This window comes from Erinaceus europaeus, chromosome 23 (genome assembly GCF_950295315.1).
Source record: "Erinaceus europaeus chromosome 23, mEriEur2.1, whole genome shotgun sequence".
In the NCBI taxonomy this organism is placed as follows: domain Eukaryota; kingdom Metazoa; phylum Chordata; class Mammalia; order Eulipotyphla; family Erinaceidae; genus Erinaceus; species Erinaceus europaeus.
This window is the reverse complement of record NC_080184.1, coordinates 1,977,481-2,001,279: the sequence shown is the minus strand read 5'-3', so window position 1 is coordinate 2,001,279 and position 23,799 is coordinate 1,977,481. Positions and strand designations below refer to the sequence as shown.

Below are 23,799 nucleotides of genomic sequence, written 5' to 3'. Positions count from 1 at the left end.
CCAAAGCCTGGCACGATCCCCAACTCTGGCAGGACCCCCAAACTTCCTGAGACCCTAGAAACATCCCAGAGTCCCCGTGGCACCCAGATCTCTTGGCAGCGCCCATGAACCTCAGCTGCACCCCAAGATCCCCGGCATGGCCCTAGAGCCTCAGCAGCACCCCCAGATCGCCGGTGGCACTCAGGCCCGGGGAAGGAGCCCACTTGCACAGCGGCTGAGCTCGGGCCGCCGGCAGCACCATCAACGCGGACAACATCAGCACCGCCCGCGGCATCCCCAACGCCTGCATCCGCCACCTGCCACTCAACCGCCTCCCTGGAGCCGGGCTCCGCCAAGGCATGCGCACTAGCGGCCGGCTCACGGCCCAGAGACAGAGCATGCGCGTTCTCCGACTCCGCCCCCTCCAAACGCCCCCCCCCCCCCACACACACCCCGGGCATGCGCACTCCACCCGCCCTCGGCTCCTCTAGTGTGCGCATGCGCGTTACCTCTCCCGGTAGCCATCCTCGGAGACCGAGCGCAGAGTCCCTGCAAATGAGCATGCGCAGATTATCCATTTCGGCGCGCGCGAAAAGCCGTCACTGGAGGGCGGGGCGGAGACACGGAGGCACCCCGGGAGCGCACGCGCATAGCCGCGAGCCGCCGAGGGGCGTGGATTTCTCTTCCCGGGCCCCCGCCCTCGCGCTCGCGTCACGTGCGCGCCCCGCCGGCCGGGGCGAGCGGAAATGACGCGCTCGCCGTGCGCCGCCAGTATGGCCGGGCCATGGCGGCGGGCGCAGGTTGCGTGCGGCTGTGGGGCGCTACGCGGGGTTGGGCGCTGCGGCGGCCGCTGTTGGCTGCGGCCGGGGGGCGGGTCCCCAGCACGGCCGGGGCGTGGGGAGCCCGAGGCCGGCCGGCCTGCGAGGCGTCGCCCCCTTGGGCGCTGTGGGGCCGGGGCCCCGCGCCCGCCGGCCGCTGGCGGAGCTTGTGGGACGCGGACAGCCGGGGCGGCGGCGGCGGCGGCGGCGGTGGCGGCGGGGAGGCGGCCGAGGGCGGCGGCGCGGAGGACGGGGCGGGCGGCGGGGACGGCCCGGTCATCACGGCGCTCACGCCCATGACCATCCCGGACGTGTTCCCGCACCTGCCGCTCATCGCCGTCACCCGCAACCCCGTGTTCCCGCGTTTCATCAAGATCATCGAGGTAACGGCCCCGCCGCGCCCCCCCCCTCCGCCCCGGCCGTTCTCGGCCTCGGGTCCCGCAGGGGCCTGACTTGCGGCAGAGGCTGAAAAGCAAACAGACAAACAAACAACCCAGGAAACTCGCTCAGCTCTGGCTGACCGTGGAGCCGGGGATCGAACCCGGGACCTCAGAGCCGCAGGCAGGAGAGAGTGTTTGCGGAACCGTCCCGCTGTCTCCCCGGGCCCATCAGTGATGATGATGAGGCGGAGGACACACTCACTGTAATGATTATCCACTGCTATTCCCCAGAGCCCTGCTCAGCGCGGGCTGATTGGTGGTGGAGCCGGGGATCGAACCCGGGACCTCAGCGCCCCAGGCAGGAGGAGTTTCTTTGCTGAGCCGTCATGCTGTTTCCCAAGTCCTATCATTATTGCTGGTGCTGTGATGCTGATTATTCGTGATTGTTGTTTTATCCAGAGCCCTGCCCAGTTCAGGCTGGTGGTGGTGCTGAGGCTCGAACCCGGGACCTCAGAGCCCCAGGCGGGAGAGTCTGTAGAGTCATGGTGCTGCCTCCCTGTTACTGTTACTATCATCATCATGATGGTCACCACCATCATCATCACTTTCCCCGGAGCCCTGTGAGCTCCGGCTGCCGGTGGAGCTGGGGGGGTCGCACCCGGGGCCCCGGAGCCGCAGGCCGGAGAGTGTTTGCAGCGCCCTGTGCAGCGTCCTGGGCCCTGGGCTTGCAGGCGCCCGCGCCGGCCTCTGGGCTGACCCTGCAGCGACTCGGAGCCGCGCCGACGTGCCCCTGGGACGCGCGGTGTGTGCGGGTGCGCGTGCGTGTTGTGCGACTGTGCGTGCACGTGTTGCATTTGCGGGTGCGCGTGTTGTGCGACTGTGCGCGCACGTGTTGCATTTGCGGGTGCGCGTGTTGTGCGACTGTGCGTGTTGTGCGACTGTGCGCGCACGTGTTGCATTTGCGGGTGCGCGTGTTGTGCGACTGTGCGTGTTGTGCGACTGTGCGCGCACGTGTTGCATTTGCGGGTGCGCGTGTTGTGTGTGCGCGCGCGCGCTCCTGTGCTGGCCTTGGGGACTGAGCAGGAGGCAGGTGGGCTCCTCTGTTGGGGCCCTGCGGTGTGCGGGTCCGGACTCTCCCGCTCCCGCTCCCGCTCCCGCAGAGCCTCTCCGGCACACGCCGTATGCCGAGCTCGCACCCGGGGCCTCACGCCTGAGAGTCCAGAGCTGTAGCCGCTGCGCCCCCGCCCCCCCTCACCGCAGGGGTGGGGGACGTCGAGCCGAGGAGGAGGAGGGGTCTCTGCGCCCACCAGCAACGCCAGGCGCTGGGTGCTGGCCGGCCTTATTTTTGTAGTTATTAGAGAGAGAGGGGAGCGTGGCGGCACTGGGGCTCGAACTCACGGCCTCAGGCTCGGGAGCCGTCTGCCCCTCCCCCACGCGGGCCTGCCTGGCACCGACCTGGCAAGGCCGCGGGCCGCGTCACTCACTGTCTTCCCTTTCCCCCTCTCTCTGTCTCTCTCTCTCTCCCTCCCCTCAAGGTCCTGGAGAGAAAGGTCGCCCTGCGGCTTCCCCGGCCACGTCCTTGGGCGGCAGAGGCCGGTTTCTGAGAACCTCCGACCTGACCAGCCCGGGGCTCAGGGCCGCCCGCTGACTCCTACTGGGCGGGTGGGGTGGGGTGGGGAGTCACGGCCTCTCCGGAGGGGAAAGAGGCAACCCGGGCCGGAGACGGGAAGCGTAGCCTAGCGGCTGAGCACCTGGCTCGCAGGCCTGAGGTCCTGGGTTCAAGACCCAGCACCACCATCAGCCAGAGCTGAGCTGGGCTCTGGTTTGGAGAGAAGAAAAAAAAAGGAGTCGGGCGGTGACGCAGCGGGTTAAGCGCAGGTGGCGCAAAGCGCAAGGACCGGCTCAGGGATCCGGGTTCGAGCCCCCGGCTCCCCACCTGCAGGGGAGTCGCTTCACAGGCGGTGAAGCAGGTCTGCAGGTGTCTGTCTGTCTCTCCCCCTCTCTGTCTTCCCCTCCTCTCTCCATTTCTCTGTCCTAACAACGACAACATCAATAATAATAACAAGGGCAACGAAATGGGAAACAGTGGCCCCCAGGAGCAGTGGGTTTGATCTATAGTCATGGAGCTCCAGCGATAACCCTGGAGGCAAAAAAGAGAAAGTTCTGAGAAACCAACTAGAAAAAGGCAGGGCTGGGGAGAGCCTAGTGGATGTGCCAAAAAAAAAAAAAAAAGCGACGAAAACCAGCGAAACTCTCCTGCCTGAGGCGCTGAGGCCCCGGTTCAAGCCCCAGCACCACCGTGAGCTGGAGCTGAGCCCAAAGAAGCAAAACCTCGCTCTGCGCCCGCGATGCCGGGGCTGGAACTTGGGCCTGATGATCTGGGGCCTTACCCGCCGCGCCCTCTCCCTGCACCTCACCCCGGCCCCTTGTCGCCCCCCCCCCCACCCCAGGTAAAAAATAAGAAGCTGGTGGAACTGCTGAGGAGGAAGGTCCGCCTTGCCCAGCCCTACGCTGGCGTCTTCCTGAAGCGAGATGACAGGTAGCCCTCCCGCCAGCTCAGGAACCTTCCCCTCGGTGCAGGCGCCTTCGTGCCAGAGGCACGCCGCCTCCAGGCAGCCCATGGGGAATCCTAGATTGAGACCTTCACTTCCCGGGCGGGAGGGCGCCCCCCCATCCCTGAGGCCGGCGCAGGGTGGTGGTCCCCGGTGGTGGCGCCGCCCCCCACACACACACCCGTCGCTCCCCCAGCAACGAGGCGGACGTGGTGGAGAGCCTGGGTGAGGTATACCGCACGGGGACCTTCGTGCAGATCCACGAGATGCAGGACCTGGGCGACAAGCTTCGCATGATCGTCATGGGGCACAGGAGGTGGGCTCCCCCCCCCCCCCGTGCTGCGGTGCCTCGGGTGGCGCTGGGGACCGGCACCTGGGTCAGGCTTATGGCAAAGGGACCGCATGACCCGGTGAGCTCTCGCCGGCTCTGGGATGGCAGCTTCCTCTGCCGTTTGTTTTTTCTTTTTTAAGATGCTTTATTTTAATGAGAGAGACAGACCCCACAGCCCTGCTGAGCTCGGCTGACGGTGGTGCTGGGGCTTGAACCCGGGGCCTCAAGAGCCTTAGGCAGGAGAGGCTTTTGCAGAACCATCATTATTATTGTTACTGTTACTACCCCAGAGCCCTGCTGAGCTCTGGCTGACAGTGGTGCTGGGGCTCAAACCCTGGGGTGTGCAGGGGGAAGCTTCCCGAGGCCGGCTCTGTTTCTTCCCGCCTGGCAGAAGGGGGGGGATGACCCACGGAGCCCGGGGCGCCCCTCCCCAACGGCCCCCACCTCCGCCTCGCCCCAGGATCCACATCAGCCGGCAGCTGGAGCCAGAGGCGGAGGAGCCGGAGGCCGAGCAGAACAAGGGGCGGCGCAAGGCCAAACGGGGCCGCAAGGAGGCAGGCGTCTCAGCGGAGGCGGTGGCCGGGCTGGAGGTCCCCGGGGGCGGCCCCGGCGAGGTGCTGATGGTGGAGGTGGACAACGTGGTCCACGAGGACTTCCAGGTCACCGAGGAGGTCAAGGTGCGGGCCGCACGAGGTGCCTCTGTGCCTCTTGGGGGGCGGGGCTCCCCAGGCAGGGCGACCGCAGCCGCCTCCCTCCCCTCCCCCTCCGCTCCCCTCCGCAGGCCCTGACGGCCGAGATCGTCAAGACCATCCGAGACATCATCGCCCTTAACCCGCTCTATCGGTGGGTGCCCGGCGGCAGCATGGAGGGGGCGGGGCGGGCCGGAGCAGGCCGGAGCAGGCCGACCCACCGTGCCGCCCGCCCTCTGCAGGGAGTCTGTGCTCCAGATGATGCAGGCGGGCCAGCGCGTGGTGGACAACCCCATCTACCTCAGCGACATGGGCGCCGCGCTCACCGGGGCCGAGTCCCACGAGCTGCAGGACGTGTTGGAGGAGACCAATGTGAGCAGAGCCGCGCGGGCTTTTTTCATGGCTGTGTAGTATGCCCTTCCCCGGGGGTGGCTTTTCCATGCTCGTGTAATATTCCCTGGCCTGGGACCTCATTGCCGTCTCCCTCCCGGCAGATCCCCAAGCGGCTGTACAAGGCCCTCTCCCTGCTCAAGAAGGAGTTTGAGCTGAGCAAGCTGCAGCAGCGTCTCGGCCGCGAGGTGTGTGTGTGTGTGTGTGTGTGTGTGTGTGTGTGGCCCCCCGGGACGTGCTCTGTGCCCCCAGAGACCCGGGCAGGGCTGTGGGGCTGGGGTAGGTGCAGGAACCTTGGGGTGGGGGTGGGGGTGGGGGTGGGGGGCCGAGGGCTGCAGCCAGGCATCCCAGATCCCGGGGCTCGAGCCCGGGGCCTCATGCCACAGAGCGCCCGCTGCTAGACTGCTGCCCGCGGGTCCCGCAGGTCGAGGAGAAGATCAAGCAGACGCACCGCAAGTACCTGCTGCAGGAGCAGCTGAAGATCATCAAGAAGGAGCTGGGGCTGGAGAAGGAGGACAAGGACGCCATCGAGGAGAGGTTCCGCGAGCGGCTGCGGGGGCTGCGGGTGCCGCCGCACGTCATGGCCGTGGTGGACGAGGAGCTGGGCAAGCTGGGCCTGCTGGACAACCACTCGTCCGAGTTCAAGTACGGCGCCTCCCCCGGCCCCACAGGGTCTGTCCAGGTGGCGCCAGGGCCGGCAGGACTCAGCGCCGCCCCCCCCCTCCACGCGTGTCCCCTGCAGCGTCACCCGGAACTACCTGGACTGGCTGACGTCCATCCCGTGGGGCAAGTCGAGCGAGGAGAACCTGGACCTGGCGCGGGCGCAGGCAGTCCTGGAGGAGGACCACTACGGCATGGAGGACGTCAAGAGGCGCATCCTGGTGCGGCAGGCCCCATACCGCCCCTGCCCTGCGGCCGGGAAAGAAAGGTGCTGCTGCCTCCAGGCAGGACCCCAGGCGCTCACTCGGCCGCCCCTGCCCACAGGAGTTCATCGCCGTCAGCCAGCTCCGGGGCTCTACGCAGGGCAAGATCCTCTGTTTCTACGGGCCGCCCGGCGTGGGCAAGACCTCCATCGCTCGCTCCATCGCCCGCGCCCTCAACCGCGAGTACTTCCGCTTCAGCGTGGGGGGCATGACGGACGTGGCTGAGATCAAGGGCCACAGGTACGCCCTCCCCGGCGCCCAGGCGGACTTCAGGCTCGGCTGGATCCAGGCGCTCAGCCGGCACGGGGCGGGTTCAAGCCCCTGCTTCCCAACAGCAGTAGAGCAGGGCTGGGGGGGGCGGTTAATGTGCCCGAGCCAGAAAGGGGCAGGGGGGGGGGCAGTGCGGGGGGGGTGGGGGGGACACAGAGACGCACAGGAAGACGAACGCAGCAGGCTGACTTTTGTCTGGTGCTTGTGATGTCCGGTGGCCCCCAGGCTGTGGCTCCACCCAGCGAACTCCGGGCATGGGGGTCAACAAAAACACAAGTCAAAAATCCTCTCACCCGAGGCTGCGAGCCACTGCCACCCGCTGTCCCCCGAGCACCGGCCAGGGTGCTCCCATGGCGCCAGGGGATGGGGGGCTGGAATCTGGGGCCTCCGCCAGCCCCGGCCCTGGAGTCTAGCGGGAAGCGGGGGCCCCCCGCCCCGGACCCTCTCCCGCAGGCGGACCTACGTGGGCGCCATGCCGGGCAAGATCATCCAGTGTCTGAAGAAGACCAAGACGGAGAACCCGCTGGTCCTCATTGACGAGGTGGGGACCCCAGAGCCGCAGCCCCCCCTTCAGTCATTCGACCAGACGGGCAGGCAGCCAGCGCCCTGAGCCCGCCCCCCCATCCCTGCCCGTCCCCCCAGGTGGACAAGATCGGCCGCGGCTTCCAGGGGGACCCCTCGTCGGCGCTGCTGGAGCTGCTGGACCCCGAGCAGAACGCCAACTTTCTGGACCACTATCTGGACGTGCCCGTGGACCTGTCCAAGGTGGGTGGGCACCCGCGGGGGGACGTGGGGGGCCCTCCGGCCGGTGCCAGCGGCCCTGCCGCCCCCAGGTGCTGTTCATCTGCACGGCCAACGTGACGGACACCATCCCCGAGCCCCTGCGGGACCGCATGGAGATGATCAACGTGTCAGGCTACGTGGCCCAGGAGAAGCTGGCCATCGCCGAGGTGGGGGCCGCGGCGGGGGCTGGGGGCCCGGGGCCCGGCGTCTCTGGATTCTGCAGAGCTGGGCTCGAGATCCTCTGGGCCTTGGGGGAGTCTTGGGGTTGGACCTGGGGTCTCCTGGGTCTGGGGGGCCAGACCTGGGCCCCGCCGGTTGACCCCCTCCCCGCCCCCAGCGGTACCTGGTGCCGCAGGCGCGCGTCCTGTGCGGCCTGGACGAGAGCCGCGCGCGCCTGTCGCCGGAGGTGCTGTCGCTGCTCATCAGGCAGTACTGCCGCGAGAGCGGGGTGCGCAACCTGCAGAAGCAGGTGGAGAAGGTGAGGCTCTGTCTGAGGCAGTGGGGCAGTCCGTCTGTCTGGGAGGGCGGGAGGCGGCGCGGTGACCCCCCTGTCCCGCAGGTGCTGCGCAAGGCGGCCTACAGGATCGTGAGCGGCGAGGCCGCGGCCGTGGACGTGACGCCCGAGAACCTGCAGGACTTCGTGGGGAAGCCGCTGTTCACGTCGGAGCGCATGTACGGGGCCACGCCGCCCGGTGTGGTCATGGGGCTGGCCTGGACCGCCATGGGTGAGCGGCGACGGGACGGGGACGGGGGACCGCACCGCCCTGGCTGAGCGGGGCAGGGGGAGAGGCGGCCCCGCGGGCGGCTCAGGGTCCCTCCCCCCCCCTGTCCTGCCCCCAGGGGGCTCCACGCTGTTCGTGGAGACGTCGCAGCGGCGGCCGCGGGCCCGGCAGGACGGGCAGGACGGGCAGGGCGGGCAGGACGGGAGCCTGGAGGTGACGGGGCAGCTGGGGGACGTGATGAAGGAGAGCGCCCGCATCGCCTACACCTTCGCGCGCGCCTTCCTCATGGAGCGCGACCCCGACAACGACTTCCTGCTGGCCGCGCACCTGCACCTGCACGTGCCCGAGGTGCGCCCGCCCCGCCCACCCGAGACCCCGCCCCGCCCACCCGAGACGAGGCCCCGCCCACCCGAGACGAGACCCCGCCTCCCGCTCCCCGCAGGGCGCCACCCCCAAGGACGGGCCGAGCGCGGGCTGCACCATCGTGACGGCGCTGCTGTCGCTCGCCCTGGACCAGCCGGTGCGCCAGGACCTGGCCATGACGGGCGAGGTGTCGCTGACCGGCAAGGTGCTGCCGGTGGGCGGCATCAAGGAGAAGACGATCGCGGTGAGCGGGGGCGGCCGGGCGGGGCGGGGCGCGGCGCGGCAGTCCCGGGTTCGAGCCCCCGCCCCTCCTGCCCTCCGCCAGGCCAAGCGCGCGGGCGTGACGTGCGTGGTGCTGCCCGCCGAGAACCGCCGCGACTTCCTGGAGCTGCCGGGCTTCCTGCGCGACGGGCTGGAGGTGCACTTCGCCGCGCACTACCGCGACGTCTTCCCCGTCGCCTTCCCCGCGCAGCCCCGCGCGCTGGCGCTGCAGCGCTGAGACGGACCGACAGACACGAGACGGAGACAGAGCGACCGAGACACACGCAGCGTTTATTGGGGGTGGGGTGGGGGGCTCAGTCCTTCTTGGCCGCAGCCTTGCGCATGGCGGCCAGCACGTTGCTCAGCTCCTCGCGCTTCCTCTTGGCGCGGATGTGGGTCCCGACCTGCGGGGACGGACGGACGGACAGGCGGGGCGTCAGCGGAGCCGCGGCCCCAATAAAGAGCCTCCCTCCCTCCCACCCTGCCTGCCTGCCTCTCTGCCTCCCGATCCCGCCCGCGCCTTCTCCGCGACCGCCTGGGCCCCGCGCACGCACCCGCTTCTTGATGAACTTGAGCGCGCGCTTGTCCTTGGAGACCTTGAGCAGCTCCATGGCGCGGCGCTCGTACGGGGCGAAGCCGCACACCTCGCGGATCATGTCCCGCACGAACTTGGTGTGCTTGGTGAGGCGCTGCGGGGCGGGCGGCGTCAGGGCTGCCGGCGACCGACACCCCGCCTCCCCCCCGCGGGACCCGGGCGAGCCCGCGCACTCACCCCGCGCCGGCGGCTGTGCCTCGGCTGGCTCACGTTCTTGGTCACCTTGTGGCCCTTGTGGAGGCCGACGGCCATCGGGTAGCGCACGGCCATGGCTGCGGGCGGGGAGGAGCACGGCGCTGAGACCCCCGCCACGCGCCTCGGACCCCGCCACGCGCCCCGGCCGCCCAACACCCGCCCGGAGTCCCCCCCCCCGGGCCGCGGATGGCGGTCGATGACGGCGCCCCGCCGCCGCGCTCACCTGCCACTCTGCTCGGACTGCCTGGGCGGAAGGAGCGGGGCCGCGCTGCACTCTGGGATATCTACGCTCCGGCCGGAAGTGCCGCCCAGAGGGGCCCGGGCTCCGCGCCTGCGCGGCGCCCTCTGGTGACCGGAGGTCGCCGGGACCGATCTGCGCCTGCGCGGCTGCTCCCGCGGCTCCGCCCCCCCCCCGCGAGCGTGTTCTGCTCAGGGACCCCGCCCCCGCCGGAGCTCTGGGAGTTTGAATCCCGCCTCACCGAGAAAATGCCATGTTTGCGCCCCAGCCGGCCGGCAGCTTGGGAAACCTCGCTTCTTTGTCTACAGGATGGAGACACTGAGTCTCTTTCCCAAACTGAAGAATTTAAGTTGATGGTGATTACTTTTATAGAAATTAAGAGTTGGCCGGGTTTTCAAGCTTTGCAAGCGGTGAAGCGGGGCTGCCGGCGTGTCTCTGTCTCTCTGCCCCTCTTCTCAGTCAATAATAGTCAGCCCACGGCTGCCGCCTGCGGAGAGCTGCTGTGCCTCACCTGCAGGGGCCGGGACGCTGCACTGCGGGGTTGGGGGGCCCTGTTAGCTCGCCATCTCGTCAACCGACATCAACGCTACTGCTCAGTTTTCAGATTCAGTTATCGGGGGGCGGGCGGGGGCGCCGCGGGTTCAGCGCAGGTGGCGCAAAGCGCAAGGACCGGCCTAAGGATCCCGGTTCGAACCCCGGCTCCCCACCGGCAAGGGCGTCGCTTCCCGGGCGGTGAAGCAGGTCTGCAGGTGTCTGTCTGTCTGTCTGTCTTCCCCTCCTCTCTCCATGTCTCCCTGTCCTGTCCGACAACGACGACCGCAAGGCCGCGACAGGTCGTCCAGGAGCGGTGGTTTCGTAGTGCAGGCCCGAGCGAGCCCCAGCAATGACCCAGGACGCAGAAACAACCAACCAGTCGCGTATTTTCTTAAGATTTTATCTCTTTACTGACGAGAAACAGAGGCGGCAGGAACCAGGCCTCACCCGGGCCGCCTCGGCCGCGCGGGCAGCCGGGCCGGGCCGCGGGCTTTGTGTGCAGCCCGCCTTCCGTCCGTCCGCCCCGGCCCCGCCCCCTTCTCGCCCCACTGCGGGCCGCCCGCGCCCTCCGTTGCCTGGCAACCGCCCGCGCCCCGCCCCCGGCTTCCCGGCGGCCCCCGCGCGGCGGCCCCAGTTCCCGGCGTGCCTGGCGGCGGGCCCCGGAAGCGGAGGGCGTCCTTGGGGCGGAGCCCAGCGACCATGGCGCCGCGAGTGTGGCCGCTGCTGAGGTGCGCGGGAGTGCGGGAGGGCGCGGGGCGGGGCCGGGCCGGGCCGGGGGGCGTCTGGTCTGCGGCCCGCTGACCCGTGGCCCCGCCCGCAGGTTCCTGCTCAAGGGCGGCGTGGCGGGCGGCGCGGTGCTGCTGGCGGCGGAGCAGCAGCTGCTGGGGCCCGGCGAGCGCTCGCAGGCCGCGCTGCACAGGGCGGGGGAGCTGCTGCCGCCCGCCGCGCGCCGCCTGCGTCACTACGTCAGCGAGCACGTGGGGCTGCGCGCGCCGCAGGTACGTGGGGGAGACACGGGGGGGGGGTGGGGGGGGGAGTCGGCTGACCCCGCGCCCTGACCGTCCCGCGCGTCCCGCAGCTCCCCGCCCTGCCCGCCTTTGACCTCTGCGTGCGCGACTCCTGGAACGCAGGTAGCGGGGGCGGGGCTTGGGGGATCGGGTCCCGGGTCTCGGGCGGCGGGCGGGGTCGGGTCCCAGCTGCTCACGGGGGCCCCGCAGGCGTGGAGGCCGCCATGTCCGCGCTGTCCGCCGCCCCCGCCAAGGCCGCCGCGCTGTGTCAGGACGGCTGGGACTTCGCGCGGAGCCGCCTCAAGTAGCCGCCGCGGAAGGACGGACGGACCCGGACCGGGATGGACGGACGGCCCGCCCCGCCCCCGAATAAAGCGCTTCCCGCACGTGTCTGTCCCGTGTCTGTGTGTCCGGGGTCGGGTCGGCGCGGAGGCGGAGGCGGGCGCGTGAACGGAAACACGTTTATTACAAAACCGCGGGAACACGGGGCCCCGGGCCGCAGCTGCGCCCGGCAGCCGGTAAAAAAGTCTGTACAGGCGGCGGGCGGCGCGGGCGGGCGGGGCGGAGCGGGCGGGCGGGGCGGCGCTAGTAGCGGCGGGTGAAGCGCGTGTCGGCCGGCCTGCTGCTGCCGCGGCTCTGCCCCCCGAAGCCGCCCTGCAGGCCCCCCCGCGGGATGGCGTGGCCCCGGGACGCCCGGCGGGGCGCGAAGCTGCCGCGCCTGCAATAGAAGGGGGCGGGGTCAGGGTCAGGGGTCGCGGGGTCAGGGGCCACGGGCCCAGGGGTGGGCTCGGGGTCACGTCTCACCCGGACAGGCCGCCCCGCGTCATCATGTGGCCGGGCCCCGAGTGCCCCGACATGCTGCGCTCGCCCCCTGCGGAGGGAAGGAAGGGCCGGGGGTCAGGGGTCCAGGTGTCCGCCCGCTCCCCGCGCCCGCTCCCCGCTCCCCGTCCCGCCCGCAGCCGGCTGCCCCACCTTGCCAGCGCTTGTGGTCCCGCTCCATCAGGCCCCCGTCGGCCGGCCCCGGCCAGGCGCGCTCGTCCTCCATCCTGCGGCCGTGCTCGCCCCACTCGCGGCGGCCCCTGCGGGCGGGCGGACAGACAAACGGGGGTCGCGGGGCTGGGCTCGGGGTGCTGACGGGCACCGCGACCCCCGGTCCCGCGGGGACTTACCGAGGAGGCGGCGGCAGCCCCCGGCCCTCGCTCATGCGCTTGTCGGAGCCGTAGCCCCAGCCTTCCCGGGAGTCGCGGCTGTGGCGCTCCGGGCCCCCGTGGCGCTCGGGGTAGTGCTGCGGGCGGACGGGCGGGGTGAGCGGAGGGGAGGCAGAGGGGACCCACCCCCTACCCCCCCCTCACCCCCGCTCCGGCGACTCACCTGCCCCTCACGGTCGGCCATCATGGACCTGGATCCTTCCCTCCTGTGGGTGGGCGGGCGGACACACCACCACGGTGAGCGGTCATCTCAGCCCCAAGCCCCGCACCCCCAGCCCTGCCCCGCAGCCCCACCCCGCAGCCGTGCACCACCTGTCCACGCCGTGGTCGGGGTAGCGGCCGCGCTCACGGTGGTCGAAGTCGTGGAAGCAGTCCTGGCGGAAGTCGGAGTGGTAGCGCTCGTCCAGGGCGGCGCGCTTCGCCTCGGGCCAGTAGGCGTCGTCGCGCCTGCACGGGGACAAGGACAGATGGAGACATGGAGAGACGGACAGACGGTCGGGGCTGTGGGGGTACCCAGGGAGGGTGTGCGGATGGATGGATGGGGGTGTCCCAGGTGAGGTGGATGGATGGGTGGACCCGGGTCCCAGGGAGGGTGGATAGGTGGATGGAGTTTCATGGTGAGGGTAGCTGGCTGGCTAGATGGGGGGGGGGGCGGCGCAGGTCAGTTTCCCGGATGGATGGATGGGGGGGTCCCGGGGAGGGTGGGTGGATAGGAGAGTTTCATGGGGAGGGTGGCTGGCGGGCAGGTCAGTTTCTCAGATAGATGGGTCCCAGGGTGGGTGGATGGATGGATGGATGGATACATGGAGGTGTCCCAGAGAGAGTGGATGGATGGATGGATGGATGGATGGGGGTATCCCAAGGAGGGTGGGTGGATGGATGGATGGATGGGGGTGTCCCAGGTAAGGTGGATGGATGGACGGATGGAGGTCCCAAGGAGGGTGGGTGGATGGATGGATGGATGGGGGAGTTTCATGGGGAGGGTAGCTGGCTGGCTAGATGCGGGGGGGGGTTCAGTTTCCCGGATGGATAGGCCCCAGGGAGGGTGGATAGATGGATGGATACATGGCGGGGGGGGGGGTCCCAGGTAAGGTGGATGGACAGACGGGGGGGGGGTCCCAGGTAAGGTGGATGGACAGACGGGCAGGGGTCCCGGGGAGGGTGGTCTGGTGGGGCCCGCGCGGGCTGACCGGTCCAGCTCGTAGGGCCTGCGCGCGGGCGGCCGGCGCTCGGCATCGTAGCGCAGCTCCTGCTGGCGCCGCAGCTCCTCTCGCTCGCGGTGGATGCGCTCCTGCTCGCGCCGCCGCTCCTGCTCCACGTGCATGCGCTCGCGCTCCAGCCGCTCCCGCTCCAGCCGCTCCCGCTCCAGCCGGTGGCGGTGGAAGGCCAGGCGCTCCCGCGCAAACTCCAGCCGCTCGCGCTCCTCGCGCTCCCACTGCGCCTGCATCCGCTGCTCACGCTCACTGCGCTCGCTGCGCTCCCGGAGCCTGCGTGGGCAGCGGGGGACAGGGGACGGGGTTGGCGCGGGCCACCAGAGAGGGCCACCTTCCAACCACCCAGCGGCCCGGCCCGGGTACCCCCCGACCTGCGTGACTCCGAGTCCCGCGACTTGCGGGGCTCCTTGGCTTTGTCGAACGACACAACCGAGCGCTTCTCCCTGCTGGCAGATTTGCGGTCCTGGCTCTTGGAAAGCTGGGGGGGGGGGGGGGGGTGCCAGTGCGTGAGCGCCACGCGCAGCCAGGGACCCACCCCCAACCCGCCGCCCGGCGTGCGCTCACCCTCTCTTTGGAGCCCGCCGTCTTGACGCTGACCACCGGCACCCCCTTGGACTTGTCCATCACCACCGTCCTCTCGGTGCCGCGGCTTCCTGCAGGTGTGGGGGAGGGGGCTGTTCAGGGGCAACGGTTTGGGGAGCAGGGGAGGACCGGGGGCGTCGGGGCGCGGGCTCGCACCTGACTTGGTGGCCCGCGAGCGCTCCGAGGTGCCGGCTTTGTCGTCGGGGTCCCTGAGCTTGTCCCCATCATCGCCCCTTTTGGTGTCATCCCTGCGCTCGGCCCTGTCCTCCCTGCGAAGGCTGGCGGACCTGCGGCGAGGGCGGCGGTCAGGGGGGCAACACAGCCCTGCCCCCCCAGGGCCAGGCCCGGGGCCAGACCTGTCGCTGCTGCCCGCCTTGTCCTTGTCCTTCTTGCCATCGGCGTCGCGCTTGTCGTAGGCCTTCTTACCGGTGGGCTCATTCTTGGCCTGGGGGGAGGGGGGTTAGGACGCCCGGAAATCGGGCTCTGGGGCCCAGGGTCCAGGAATCGGGCTTGGGGGGTCGGGCTGACCTTCTCCACCGAGATCATGCGGCCGTGCAGCTCGGTCTTGTGCAGGTGGCTGATGCACTTGGTGGCCTCCTCAGCTGTCGACATGGTCACGAAGCCATAGCAGCGGGCCCCTGGGCTGCGCGCGTTGGTCACCACCTTGGCGCCCACCACCTGGCGGGGGGGGGGGGGGGGGGTTAACGAAGGGGTGGTGGGGTGGGGCCCCAGCTGCGGTTTTAATGAGCATTTTAAAATGCTTATTTCTTCCCTTTTGTTACCCTTGCAGTATTATCATTGTCGTTGTCACTGATGTCGCCCTCGTTAAGACAGCACAGAGAGAAATGGAGAGAGGAGGGGAAGACAGAGAGGAGGAAAGACAGACAGACACCCGCAGACCTGCTTCACCACCTGGGAAGCGACTCCCCTACAGGTGGGGAGCCGGGGCTCGAACCGGATGCTGAAGGCTGGTCCTTGCACTTTGCGCCACGTGTGCTTAACCCGCTACACCACTGCCCGGCTCCCTTTTTCTTAGTGGGGAGACGGTCCCCCAAGTGTGGTGGCCCACCCACCCCGCCACCGCCGGTACCTTGCCATACTTGCTGAAGAGATTCTTGAGGTCCGTGGCCCGGGTGGTGGAGGAGAGGCCGCTGACCCAGAAGTTCCGCCCGCAGCTGCTGCGCCCTGGGTGGGGGGAGGGCACCGGCGGGGCTCAGTGAGCAACCCCCAAACGACCACCACCTGGGGGCCGCCCGATGCCCGCGTCCCCGCCACCCTGACCTCTGTCGTCTCTGGACAGCCTTTTGGGATCCGAGTCGTCGTCGCCCCCACCGGAACTAGAGACAAGAGAGCGTGTCAGGGGTGCCTCCCCCAGCCCTGCTGCGCACCGACCCACCCCTGCGCGGGGACAGGGCCCCCGGGACGAAGCGCTTCTTCGCCACCGTGGCGGGCCAACACCGACCGGAACCGACCGACGGACCAAAGGGAAGGAACCGAAACGGAAACCGGAAAGCAAACCGAAGGAAAGAGGAAGCGAGTGTAACGGGCGGGCGGGCGGGCGGGCGCCGTTCCTGGGGCCCGGGGCTCCTGGCCGGGGCGAGGAGGAGGAGGAGGAGGAGAAGGGGAGCGTCTGGCCCGGGGGCGAGGAGCCACCAACCTCGTTCTCTGCTCAGCGCCCCCACCGGCTGGGGCCGGGGCCTCTGTGGGAGCCGGAGGAGGAGGAGGAGGAGGAGGAGGAGGAGGAGGAGGAGGTAGAGGAGGGACTTCGTGACAAGCGTCTAGGGCCAGGGGCTCGGCGTCTTCTGGGGCCTCGCCAGCCGTGGCCGTGGCCGCGGGGGTCCAGGGGGCTGCGGACTCCGGACTGGGGGCTTCCGGCGGCTCGGGTTCTGCTTCTGCTTCTGCTTCTGGCTCTGGCTCAGGTTCGGGGTCGGGTTCTGGCTCGGGTTCAGGTTCCGGTTCGGCCGGGGGCAGCCGGGGCTCATCGGGGCCCAGCGGCTCGCAGTCCGCGCTCTGGCTCCTGCTCCTGCTGCGGCTGCGCCCGCGGCTCTGGCTGTGGCTCTGGCTCGGGCTCTGGCCGCCCGGCCCCGACCGCTCTTCCGCGGGGGGCTCCTTCTGCACTACCGCTAACGGGGGGGCCGGGCCCGGGGACCCGCCTCCTGCCGCCTCCTCCCGGCCGCCCTCCCGCGGCGGCAGCGGCGGCGGCTCGTCTCGCTGGTCTTCGGCCGGCCGGCCACCCGGCCCCCCGCTACTGGGCTCGGGGGCGCTGTGGGGCGGCTCCGGCTGCGGGGCCGCGTCGGCTCCGGGCTGAGACTTACAAGCGGCCCCCAGAGTGCCGAGGGTGCGCTCGCGCTCTACGGGGTGAACGGGATAGAACGGCACAAGGTTTAATCACCGGAAACACAGCAAGCACACGTGCGGGGGGGACCCCGCTCCCGCCCCGGCTGCGCTGGGCTGCGCTGGGCTACGCTAGGCTAGACTACGCTAGGCTACGCTTTCTCCTCTCCTCTCGCGAGGCTTCGCCCGCCCCGGCCTTGCTGCGGGCTCGCGGGCTACGCGCCGGCCACTTGCTGGACGTCCGTCTCTTCTTGCGAGGCTTCGCTCGCTCGCTCGCTGGCTGGCGGCTTGTTAGGCGCTCGCTTCTCTTCGGCGGATTCTCTTTGCTTCCTTCTTGCCGTCCTTCCTTCCTTCCTTCCTTCCTTCTTTCTTTGCGGCTTGCTTGCTGGCTTCTCTCTCTTGTCTTGGCTCGCGCGGCTCTCCCCACCACCGGCTGCGCTAACCCTGACCGTGGCCCAGAAGCCCCTGCGCTAATGCTGGCCAGGCGACTCGGGAGGAGTCGGGGACCGGGGGGGCGGGGCAGGGGGGGCGGGGGTGCGGGCCGGGGCCCTGCGGGAGCCCGCGGACAGTACCTGGCTCCGGCGCCGGCTCCTCCATCTCCTGCAACAGAGGGTGGCCGTCAGCGGTGGGGCGGGGCTGCAGACACCCGACGGCCCCGCACGGGCCCCGCACGGCCACCGCTGTGGAGAAGCTGACCGGCTGGCAGAGCACCGGGAGCAGAGACCCGGGTTCCAGCCCCCAGCACCACCCGCGAGGGGCAGCGAAACGCCCCGGGGGGGGGGTGTCTCTCTTTTCAACTCCTTCCTCGGGGTCTACACCCGACAGTCACCGCAGCAGCGCGCGCGCGTTTGCGTTTCCGTTAGGCCCAGGCCCTCCGTCCGCCCTCCCCCCACCTCTCCAGGCCCACGGGAGGGGCCCGACCAGGGACTAGCGGCTAGCCCGACTAGCCCTGCCCGGCCTGATTAGCCCTGCCGACAGGCGCTCCCGTCTCCCTCTCCCTTCTCTGTCTCTGGTGGGGACCAGGCCCGGAGGCGGCAACAGACCTGTGCGCAGCGAGCGCTGGTGGGGCCCCTGCGGCCACACTAGGGAGCCCCCGACGATTTACCTGCAGGATGAAGTCGGACGAGGACGCGTCCAGGTCGTCGGGCGACTCCCTGTCCTCCACCTGGGAGCAGGGGGCTGGGGTCACCCGTGGGGCCCCTGGGGTGGGGGCACGGCGGGTGGACAGGGACCGAGGGCGGGGTGCTCACCGAGGGCTCAGGCAGCGGCTCGCCCAGCTCGTGGCCCTCGGCCGGGGACTCGGGGAGCTCGCAGGCCTCGTCCTCCTCCTCCGCGCAGCCCCCCAGGCTGCCGTTGTCGATGTCGGCCTCATCCAGCACGCTGATGTCCACCATGTCGATGTCCTGCAGGTGCTCCAGGCCGCTCTCCGCGTCCTCCTGGTGCACAAGAGCCGCCGTCGTGGTGCCGTGCCCGCCCGCCCTCTGCGCCGCCCGCCCGCCCGCCCTCCCTCCGCGCTGCCGGGCACCCACCTGGCCGTCCCCCGAGTTCTCCTCCAGCCCGTTGTCCTCTGTGCTCTCCTCCTCCTCCGGCTTCCGTCCTGGGCGAGTGTCAGGGAGACGAAGGGCAGGTCAGGGCAGGGCACCCAGCCACCCAGCTGGCCGTGAAGGCTCCCGGGAGGCCCTGCAGAGTGCTCCCAGCTGCCCTCACGGGAGGGCTCAGGCCGGGGCGGGGTCTGCCCCCCCCAGCAGGATTCGGGGCGAAATGGGGTCCCCCACCTTTGCCGGAGCGCTTGGAGGCTTTCCTGCTGCCCTCGGCCGAGAGTTCCATGTCCTCGGGGTCACCCCCCTCGTCCTCGATGGCCTGGGGAGGGCGGGTGAGGGGGTCGGCAGGCAGCCAGGCAAGGGGGACCCCCCCCACGACAGGTGTGTCGTCCCCCCCCCACTCTCAGGGCACGGAAGCTTCTGGAAGAGCTCAGAAGCCCCCTCCCCACAGCTCCCAGGGCGCCTCCACCCTGAGGGCCTCCAGGGTCGCACTCGGAGGAGACAGCTGTGCTGCTGATGGAGGAGGGCGGTCTGGTCTCCAGGCTGCAGTGTCCACCTGCCAGGCGCCCCCGGCCCGGCCCCCCAAACCGCTGTCTGCAGGTAGACGGCCGCACAGACAGGCAGGCAGACACCCACGGACCCAGGAGACCCCACACACACACCTGCCAAAGCTGCGGAAGCCCAGAACTCCTCCAGGCCAAAGCCAGGGTCCCAAGACTTTCAAGTCCCCCCCAACACCCCCGTTCAAGCCGGGGTCCCCAAAGGGCCCACTCCCCAGACCCCCGCTCCAAGCTAGGGCCTCCAGGACCTCAGGTGCCCCAGGAGCGCACCCCCACTCAAATGAGGGGATCCCCGGGAGGTTCAGGCTGGGGTTCCCCAGGACTCGACCCCCCTCAGACACCTCCATTCCAAGCAGGGCATGCCCAAAAATCTCAACTCCTCCACAAACACTGGGTTCGAGCCTGAGGCCCCTGGAAGCACCAGCCCCCTCAGAAGCACCCTCAATTCAAAGTTGGGGTCCCCCACAGCTCAAAGTCACCAGGAAGGCGCTCCATGGACCCTTTGGGATCCTGGGGCGGCTTATGCTGGCCCTGGGGTCCCCGATACCTCCAGCCTTGGAGCACCCTGTGTGGAGACTTATCCCCCACCCCCCATGCACCTGTTCCAGGCTGGGAGCTCCAGGAAGCTCACAGCCCCCAGAGAACCCCACTCAAAGCTGAGGGTGCCTCAAGTTCAGATCCCCCAGAATGTCCCCAAATCCAAACCTTGGCCCCTCCCCAGGCTCAACCCCGCCCCCAGGAGCACCCTGGTTTCAAGCTGGGGTCCCCCAAATCACAAATCCTCTTCTAGAAGCAGTGGTGACCCTGGAAGGCTCAGGCCCCCCAGATGCACCCCAATTCTCAACGCCCTCAAGCGGGGCCTGGTCCAGTCCAGGCCGGGAGGCTGGGACCCCCACCAAACACACGCCAGTTCCAAGTCAGGATTCTTCCCCTCAAAGAGGGGGTGGGGTGGGGGCGCCCAGGAAGTCCAAACCCCCGTCAACGTGCCCTGTTACCAATCGAGGACCCCAGAAAGTGAAAGCCCTTCTCCGTAGCGGGGGTTCCCCAAAAGATCAAGCCCCCCTCAGAACCGGGATCCCACTCAGGGCACCCAGGATCCCCCCAAAAACGCTCTACCTCCATCAAAGGCGTCGTGAGCTCAAGCCGGGGTCCCCCTCCAAAGCTCAACCCCCCGACATCCCTTCCCCTTCGAGCCAGAACCCCCCCAAGGTTCAAACACCCCCCTGAAACTCCCCGAGTCGGGGTCCCCAAGGCCTCAAGACCCCCAAGGGCATCCCCTGTTCTAGTCTGGGGTCCCCAAAACCTCAAATGCCCAGCAACACCCCCAGTTCAAGCCACGGACCCCAAAAAGCTGGCCCCAAAGAGCACGCCTTTCAAAACCAGGGTCCCCCAAAACCCACAGAGACATCCCCCCCTTAGAACCAACCCCCTGCCCCAACAACCCTGTTCAAGCCCGGGGATCCTTAGAAATCTCAACCCCCACACAATCACTCTCGTTCCAACCTGGGGATGCCCCAAAACTCAAATCCCCCAGGGGCCCTCCATTTCAAGCAGAGAGTCCCTGAAAGGCTCAAATGTACCCCTGGATCAAGCCAGGGACCCCCCAATTCTCAAACCCAGCCCGAGACCCCCCTCACCCTCAAAGCCAGGGTCCCTGGCAGGCTCAGACTCCCCACCTCCATTCAAATTCAAACTTGGCCCCCGAGTCTCAGTACCCCCGGCAGGCTCAACAGCCATCGAGGGCAGGCCCGCATCAGGCTGGGGATCTGAGCACCCCCCAAAAGCTGCAGCCCCCAGAAAGCCCGCCTCTACTGAACCAGGGCCCCACATCACCCTCTTTCAAGCTTTGCACCCCCAGAAACCTCAAGCCCCTCAGAAGCACCCACCCCGGGGTCCCCGAAAGGCTCAGCCCCCCCAGCTCAAGCCTGGGGTCCACAGGATGAGTGAATCCCTCTAAACACCGCTGACCTCAGCCAGCGACCCCCAACCTCAACCTCCCCCAGAAGCTCCCTTCCCAGAATTCAAACCTCTATCAAAGCACCCCCATTTCCAGCCAGGGGGACCCCCAAAGCTCAAGCTCCCCATGAACTCCTCCCCACAGAACCGGGGTCCCCGGAGGCCTCAAACCCCCCAAGGACACCCCCGTTCCAAGCCCGGGGTCCCTGAAAGGCTCAAACGCACTCCTGGATCAAGCCGAGGTGTCCCAAATCTTAAACCCAGCCCCCGAGGCCCCCTCAAACTCAAAGCCAGGGTCCCTGGCAGGCACAACCCCCAACCCCCATTCAAGCTTGGCCCCCCTGAGTCTCAGTACCCCCAGGAGACTCAAACCCATCGAGGGCAGTCAAGCTGGGGTACAGAGCATCCCCCCCAAAGCTGCAGCCCTGGAAAGCCTGTCTCTATTAGAGCCAGGGCCCCACAGCACCCTCTTTCAAGCCTAGAGTCACTGAAAGGCTCAGACACCCTCCCCCGGCTCAAGCCTGGGGTCCTCGGGAGGCGCGAACCCCGATAAACACCGCCAATCTCAGGCACGGCCACCCCCACCTCAACCTCCCCCAGAAGCCCTTCCCCCAAAAGACCAAACCCCCATCAATGCGCACTCCGATTTCCAGCCAAGGGACCCCAAAGGCACCCACATTCCAAGCTTGGAGTCCCCAAAACCTCAAATCCTCAGCAACACCCCCAATATAAACTGTGGACCCCAAGAAGCTGCCCCCCAAAACACCCTTCAAAGCCAGGGTCCCCCCAAGCCCCCAGAAGCCAACCCCTAGGGCCAGAGTCCCCTCCCACAGCACCCCTGGGTCAAGCCCAGCGGTCCCCCAAAACTCAAGTCCCCCAGGGGTACCCCATTTCAAGCCCAGGGTACCTGAAAGGCTCAAACACACACCTGGATCAAGCCGGGGCCCCCAAAACCTCAAACCTGACCCTCCAGAACCCCTCAACCTCAAAGCAAGGGACCCTGGCAGGCACAGCCCCCCCCCCATTCAAGCTTGCCCCCCCCCGAGTCTTGGTACCCTCAGGAGCCTCAAGACCCCGTCGAGGGCAGCCCCCCCATCAAGCTGGGGCACTGAGTACCCCCCAACAGCTGAAGCCCATCAGAAAGCCCGCCTCTATTACAGCCAGGGCCCCCACAGCACCCTTTCAAGCCTGGTACCCCCAGAAACCTCCTTCCTCAGGAGCACCTCAGAGACCACCCGGGGGTCCCCCAAAGGCTCAGCCTACCCTCCACCCCCTCAGCTTAAGCCCGGGGTCCCCAGGAAGTGCAAAGCCCTCTAAACACCGCTGATCTCAGCCAGGGACCTCCCCAACCTCAACCTCCCCCAGAAGACCCCCCTCAGGTCCAAACCCCCATCAACACATCTCCGTTTCCAGTCGGGAGACCCCGAAGGCTCGAGCTCCCAAGGGCACCCCCTGAAACTCCCTCCCACTAGAGCCGGGGTCCCTGGATGGAAATTCCCCCCCACTAGAGCTGGGGTACCCGGAGGCATCAAGCCCCCCACCCCCACTCAAGCTTGGCCCCATCTTTCAACTCTGGGGTCTGCAGAAGCCTCAAGCCCCTCAGGAGCCAACCCTGCTAAGCACCACTGACCTCAGCCAGGAGCCCCCCGCAACCTCAGCCTCCCCCAAAAGCCCCCTCCTCAGCGAGTAAACCTCCATCAACGCACCCCCATTTCCAGTCAGGGGACCCCAAAAGCTCATGCCCCCCCCTAAGCTCCCTCTACATAGAGCTGGGATACCCAGAGGCCTAGGCCTCGGCCTCAAGTCCCCCAAAAGCACCCCCGTTCCAAGCCCGGGGACCCTGAAAGGCTCAAACACACACCCCTGGACCAAGCTGGGCCCCCCAAACCTCAAACCTGGCACCCGAGACCCTCAACCTCAAAGCCAGGGTTCCTGACAGGCACCGTTCCCAAGTCCCATTCAAGTTTGCCCCCCCCCAGTCTCAGCACCCTGCGAGACTCAAACCCCCGCCCCGCCCGTCAAGGGTCGCCCCTCATCAAGCTGGAGTACTGAGTACCCACCAAAAGCTGCAGCCCCCAGAAAGCCCACCTCTATTAGAACCGAGAGCCCGCAGCACCCTCGTTCTAGCCTAGGGTCCCCAGAAGCCTCTCGCCCCTCAGGAGCGACCCCTCCCCCCGCTCAAGCCAGGGGTCCTCGGGAGGCACGAACCCCACTAAACACCGCCGATCTCAGCTAGGGTCCCCCCCAACCTCAGCTCCCCCAGAAAGTACAAACCCCCATCAATGTACCCCCGTTCCCAGCCGGGGGACCCCAAAAGCTCAAGGTGCTTTTTTTTCACCGTCCCCCTCGAGCTGGGGTCCCTGGAGGCCTCAAGCCCCCAACGGCACCCCTGTTCCAAGCTTGGGGTCCCAAAACACCTCAAATCCTCAGCAACACCCCCAGTTAAACCACAGACACGAGAAAGCTGGCCCCCCCCCCAAAACGCCCTTCTTCAAAGCCAGGATTCCCCCCAAACCCAAGGCCCACAGAGAGCCCACCCCTAGGGCCAGAGTCCCCTCCCATAGCACCCCTGGGCCAATCCCAGCGGCCCCCCCAAACTCAGATCCCCCAGGAGCACCTCCATTTCAAGCCGGGGTGCCTGAAAGGCTCAAACACACCCCTGGATCAAGCCGGGGCCCCCAAAACCTCAAACCCTACCCTCCAGAACCCCTCAACCTCAAAGCCAGGGTCCCCGGAAGGCACAGCCCCCACCGCCACCCCCACCCCCATTCAAGCCTCAGGAGGCTCAAGACCCCGTCGAAGGCAGCCCCCCCCATCAAGCTGGGGCACTGAGTACCCCCAACAGCTGAAGCCCCCCAGAAAGCCCGCCTCTATTACAGCCAGGGCCCCACAGCACCCTTTCAAGCCTGGTGCCCCCAGAGACCCCCTCAGGGGGCCCTCCCCCAGGAGGTGCAAAGCCCGCTAAACACCGCTGGTCTCAGCTAGGGACCTCCCCAACCTCAACCTCCCCCCGAAGACCCCCGAGAGTCCAAACCCCCATCAACACACCCCCGTTTCCAGCCGGGAGACCCCCAAGGCTCAAGCCCCCAAGGGCACCCCCTGAAACTCACCGGCACTAGAGCCGGGATCCCCGCAGGCCTCAAGTCCCCAGGGGCCCCCTGAAAGTCCCCCCCACCAGAGCCGGGGTCCCCGCAGGCCTCAAGTCCCCAGGGGCCCCCTGAAAGTCCCCCCCACCAGAGCCGGGGTCCCCGCAGGCCTCAAGTCCCCAGGGGCCCCCTGAAAGTCCCCCCCCCACCAGAGCCGGGGTCCCCGCAGGCCTCAAGTCCCCAGGGGCCCCCTGAAAGTCCCCCCCCACCAGAGCCGGGGTCCCCGCA

The 23,799-nt window shown here is 68.6% G+C and overlaps 5 protein-coding genes across 10 annotated transcripts in view; 2 read left to right on the top strand and 3 right to left on the bottom strand.

The window, feature by feature from the left end:
- The window catches only part of CATSPERD (cation channel sperm associated auxiliary subunit delta), a 32,725-nt gene extending 32,429 nt beyond the window's left edge, over positions 1 to 296 (bottom strand). For all 4 annotated transcript variants that reach the window (XM_060181961.1, XM_060181963.1, XM_060181962.1 and 1 more), the window contains exon 1: positions 204 to 296. In XM_060181961.1, coding sequence (XP_060037944.1) covers positions 204 to 289 — 86 coding nt within the window. In that variant the 5' untranslated portion in view covers positions 290 to 296. The remainder of the gene's footprint in view (positions 1 to 203) is intronic.
- SAFB (scaffold attachment factor B) overlaps positions 1 to 23,799 on the bottom strand; it is a 125,966-nt gene that overhangs the window by 101,025 nt on the left and 1,142 nt on the right. The window contains exons 2-21 of one of the 3 annotated variants that reach the window (XM_060181944.1): positions 18,144 to 18,228; positions 17,898 to 17,965; positions 17,619 to 17,804; positions 17,474 to 17,533; positions 16,941 to 16,968; positions 15,692 to 16,385; positions 15,316 to 15,371; positions 15,125 to 15,219; positions 14,563 to 14,712; positions 14,391 to 14,479; positions 14,191 to 14,321; positions 14,017 to 14,105; positions 13,824 to 13,930; positions 13,429 to 13,725; positions 12,551 to 12,685; positions 12,402 to 12,444; positions 12,200 to 12,315; positions 12,003 to 12,109; positions 11,835 to 11,901; positions 11,615 to 11,748 (exon numbers count right to left, since the gene is read on the bottom strand). In XM_060181944.1, coding sequence (XP_060037927.1) covers positions 11,616 to 11,748; positions 11,835 to 11,901; positions 12,003 to 12,109; positions 12,200 to 12,315; positions 12,402 to 12,444; positions 12,551 to 12,685; positions 13,429 to 13,725; positions 13,824 to 13,930; positions 14,017 to 14,105; positions 14,191 to 14,321; positions 14,391 to 14,479; positions 14,563 to 14,712; positions 15,125 to 15,219; positions 15,316 to 15,371; positions 15,692 to 16,385; positions 16,941 to 16,968; positions 17,474 to 17,533; positions 17,619 to 17,804; positions 17,898 to 17,965; positions 18,144 to 18,228 — 2,736 coding nt within the window. In that variant the 3' untranslated portion in view covers position 11,615. Of the gene's footprint in view, positions 1 to 11,477; positions 11,749 to 11,834; positions 11,902 to 12,002; positions 12,110 to 12,199; positions 12,316 to 12,401; positions 12,445 to 12,550; positions 12,686 to 13,428; positions 13,726 to 13,823; positions 13,931 to 14,016; positions 14,106 to 14,190; positions 14,322 to 14,390; positions 14,480 to 14,562; positions 14,713 to 15,124; positions 15,220 to 15,315; positions 15,372 to 15,691; positions 16,386 to 16,940; positions 16,969 to 17,473; positions 17,534 to 17,618; positions 17,805 to 17,897; positions 17,966 to 18,143; positions 18,229 to 23,799 lie in introns of those variants that run through there. The other 2 variants (XM_060181943.1, XM_060181942.1) reach the window with 2 other exon arrangements.
- Positions 753 to 8,699, top strand: LONP1 (lon peptidase 1, mitochondrial). The gene is made up of 18 exons (XM_060181945.1): positions 753 to 1,180; positions 3,628 to 3,716; positions 3,926 to 4,045; positions 4,521 to 4,737; positions 4,842 to 4,903; positions 4,992 to 5,121; positions 5,244 to 5,327; positions 5,564 to 5,784; positions 5,882 to 6,020; positions 6,124 to 6,302; positions 6,786 to 6,873; positions 6,975 to 7,097; positions 7,166 to 7,282; positions 7,453 to 7,593; positions 7,675 to 7,840; positions 7,956 to 8,185; positions 8,280 to 8,444; positions 8,526 to 8,699. Exons 1-18 carry the CDS (start codon positions 764 to 766, stop codon positions 8,697 to 8,699), a joined length of 2,862 nt encoding a protein of 953 aa, XP_060037928.1. The 5' UTR covers positions 753 to 763.
- Positions 8,734 to 9,563, bottom strand: RPL36 (ribosomal protein L36). Its single transcript, XM_007524825.3, has 4 exons — positions 9,475 to 9,563; positions 9,234 to 9,328; positions 9,016 to 9,150; positions 8,734 to 8,865 (listed from the first exon to the last, which is right to left on the bottom strand). Exons 2-4 carry the CDS (start codon positions 9,324 to 9,326, stop codon positions 8,776 to 8,778), a joined length of 318 nt encoding a protein of 105 aa, XP_007524887.1. The 5' UTR covers positions 9,327 to 9,328; positions 9,475 to 9,563; the 3' UTR covers positions 8,734 to 8,775.
- Positions 10,612 to 11,420, top strand: MICOS13 (mitochondrial contact site and cristae organizing system subunit 13). The gene is made up of 4 exons (XM_060182074.1): positions 10,612 to 10,751; positions 10,844 to 11,021; positions 11,102 to 11,153; positions 11,241 to 11,420. The coding sequence occupies exons 1-4, from the start codon at positions 10,723 to 10,725 to the stop codon at positions 11,336 to 11,338; spliced, it is 357 nt and encodes a 118-aa protein (XP_060038057.1). The 5' UTR covers positions 10,612 to 10,722; the 3' UTR covers positions 11,339 to 11,420.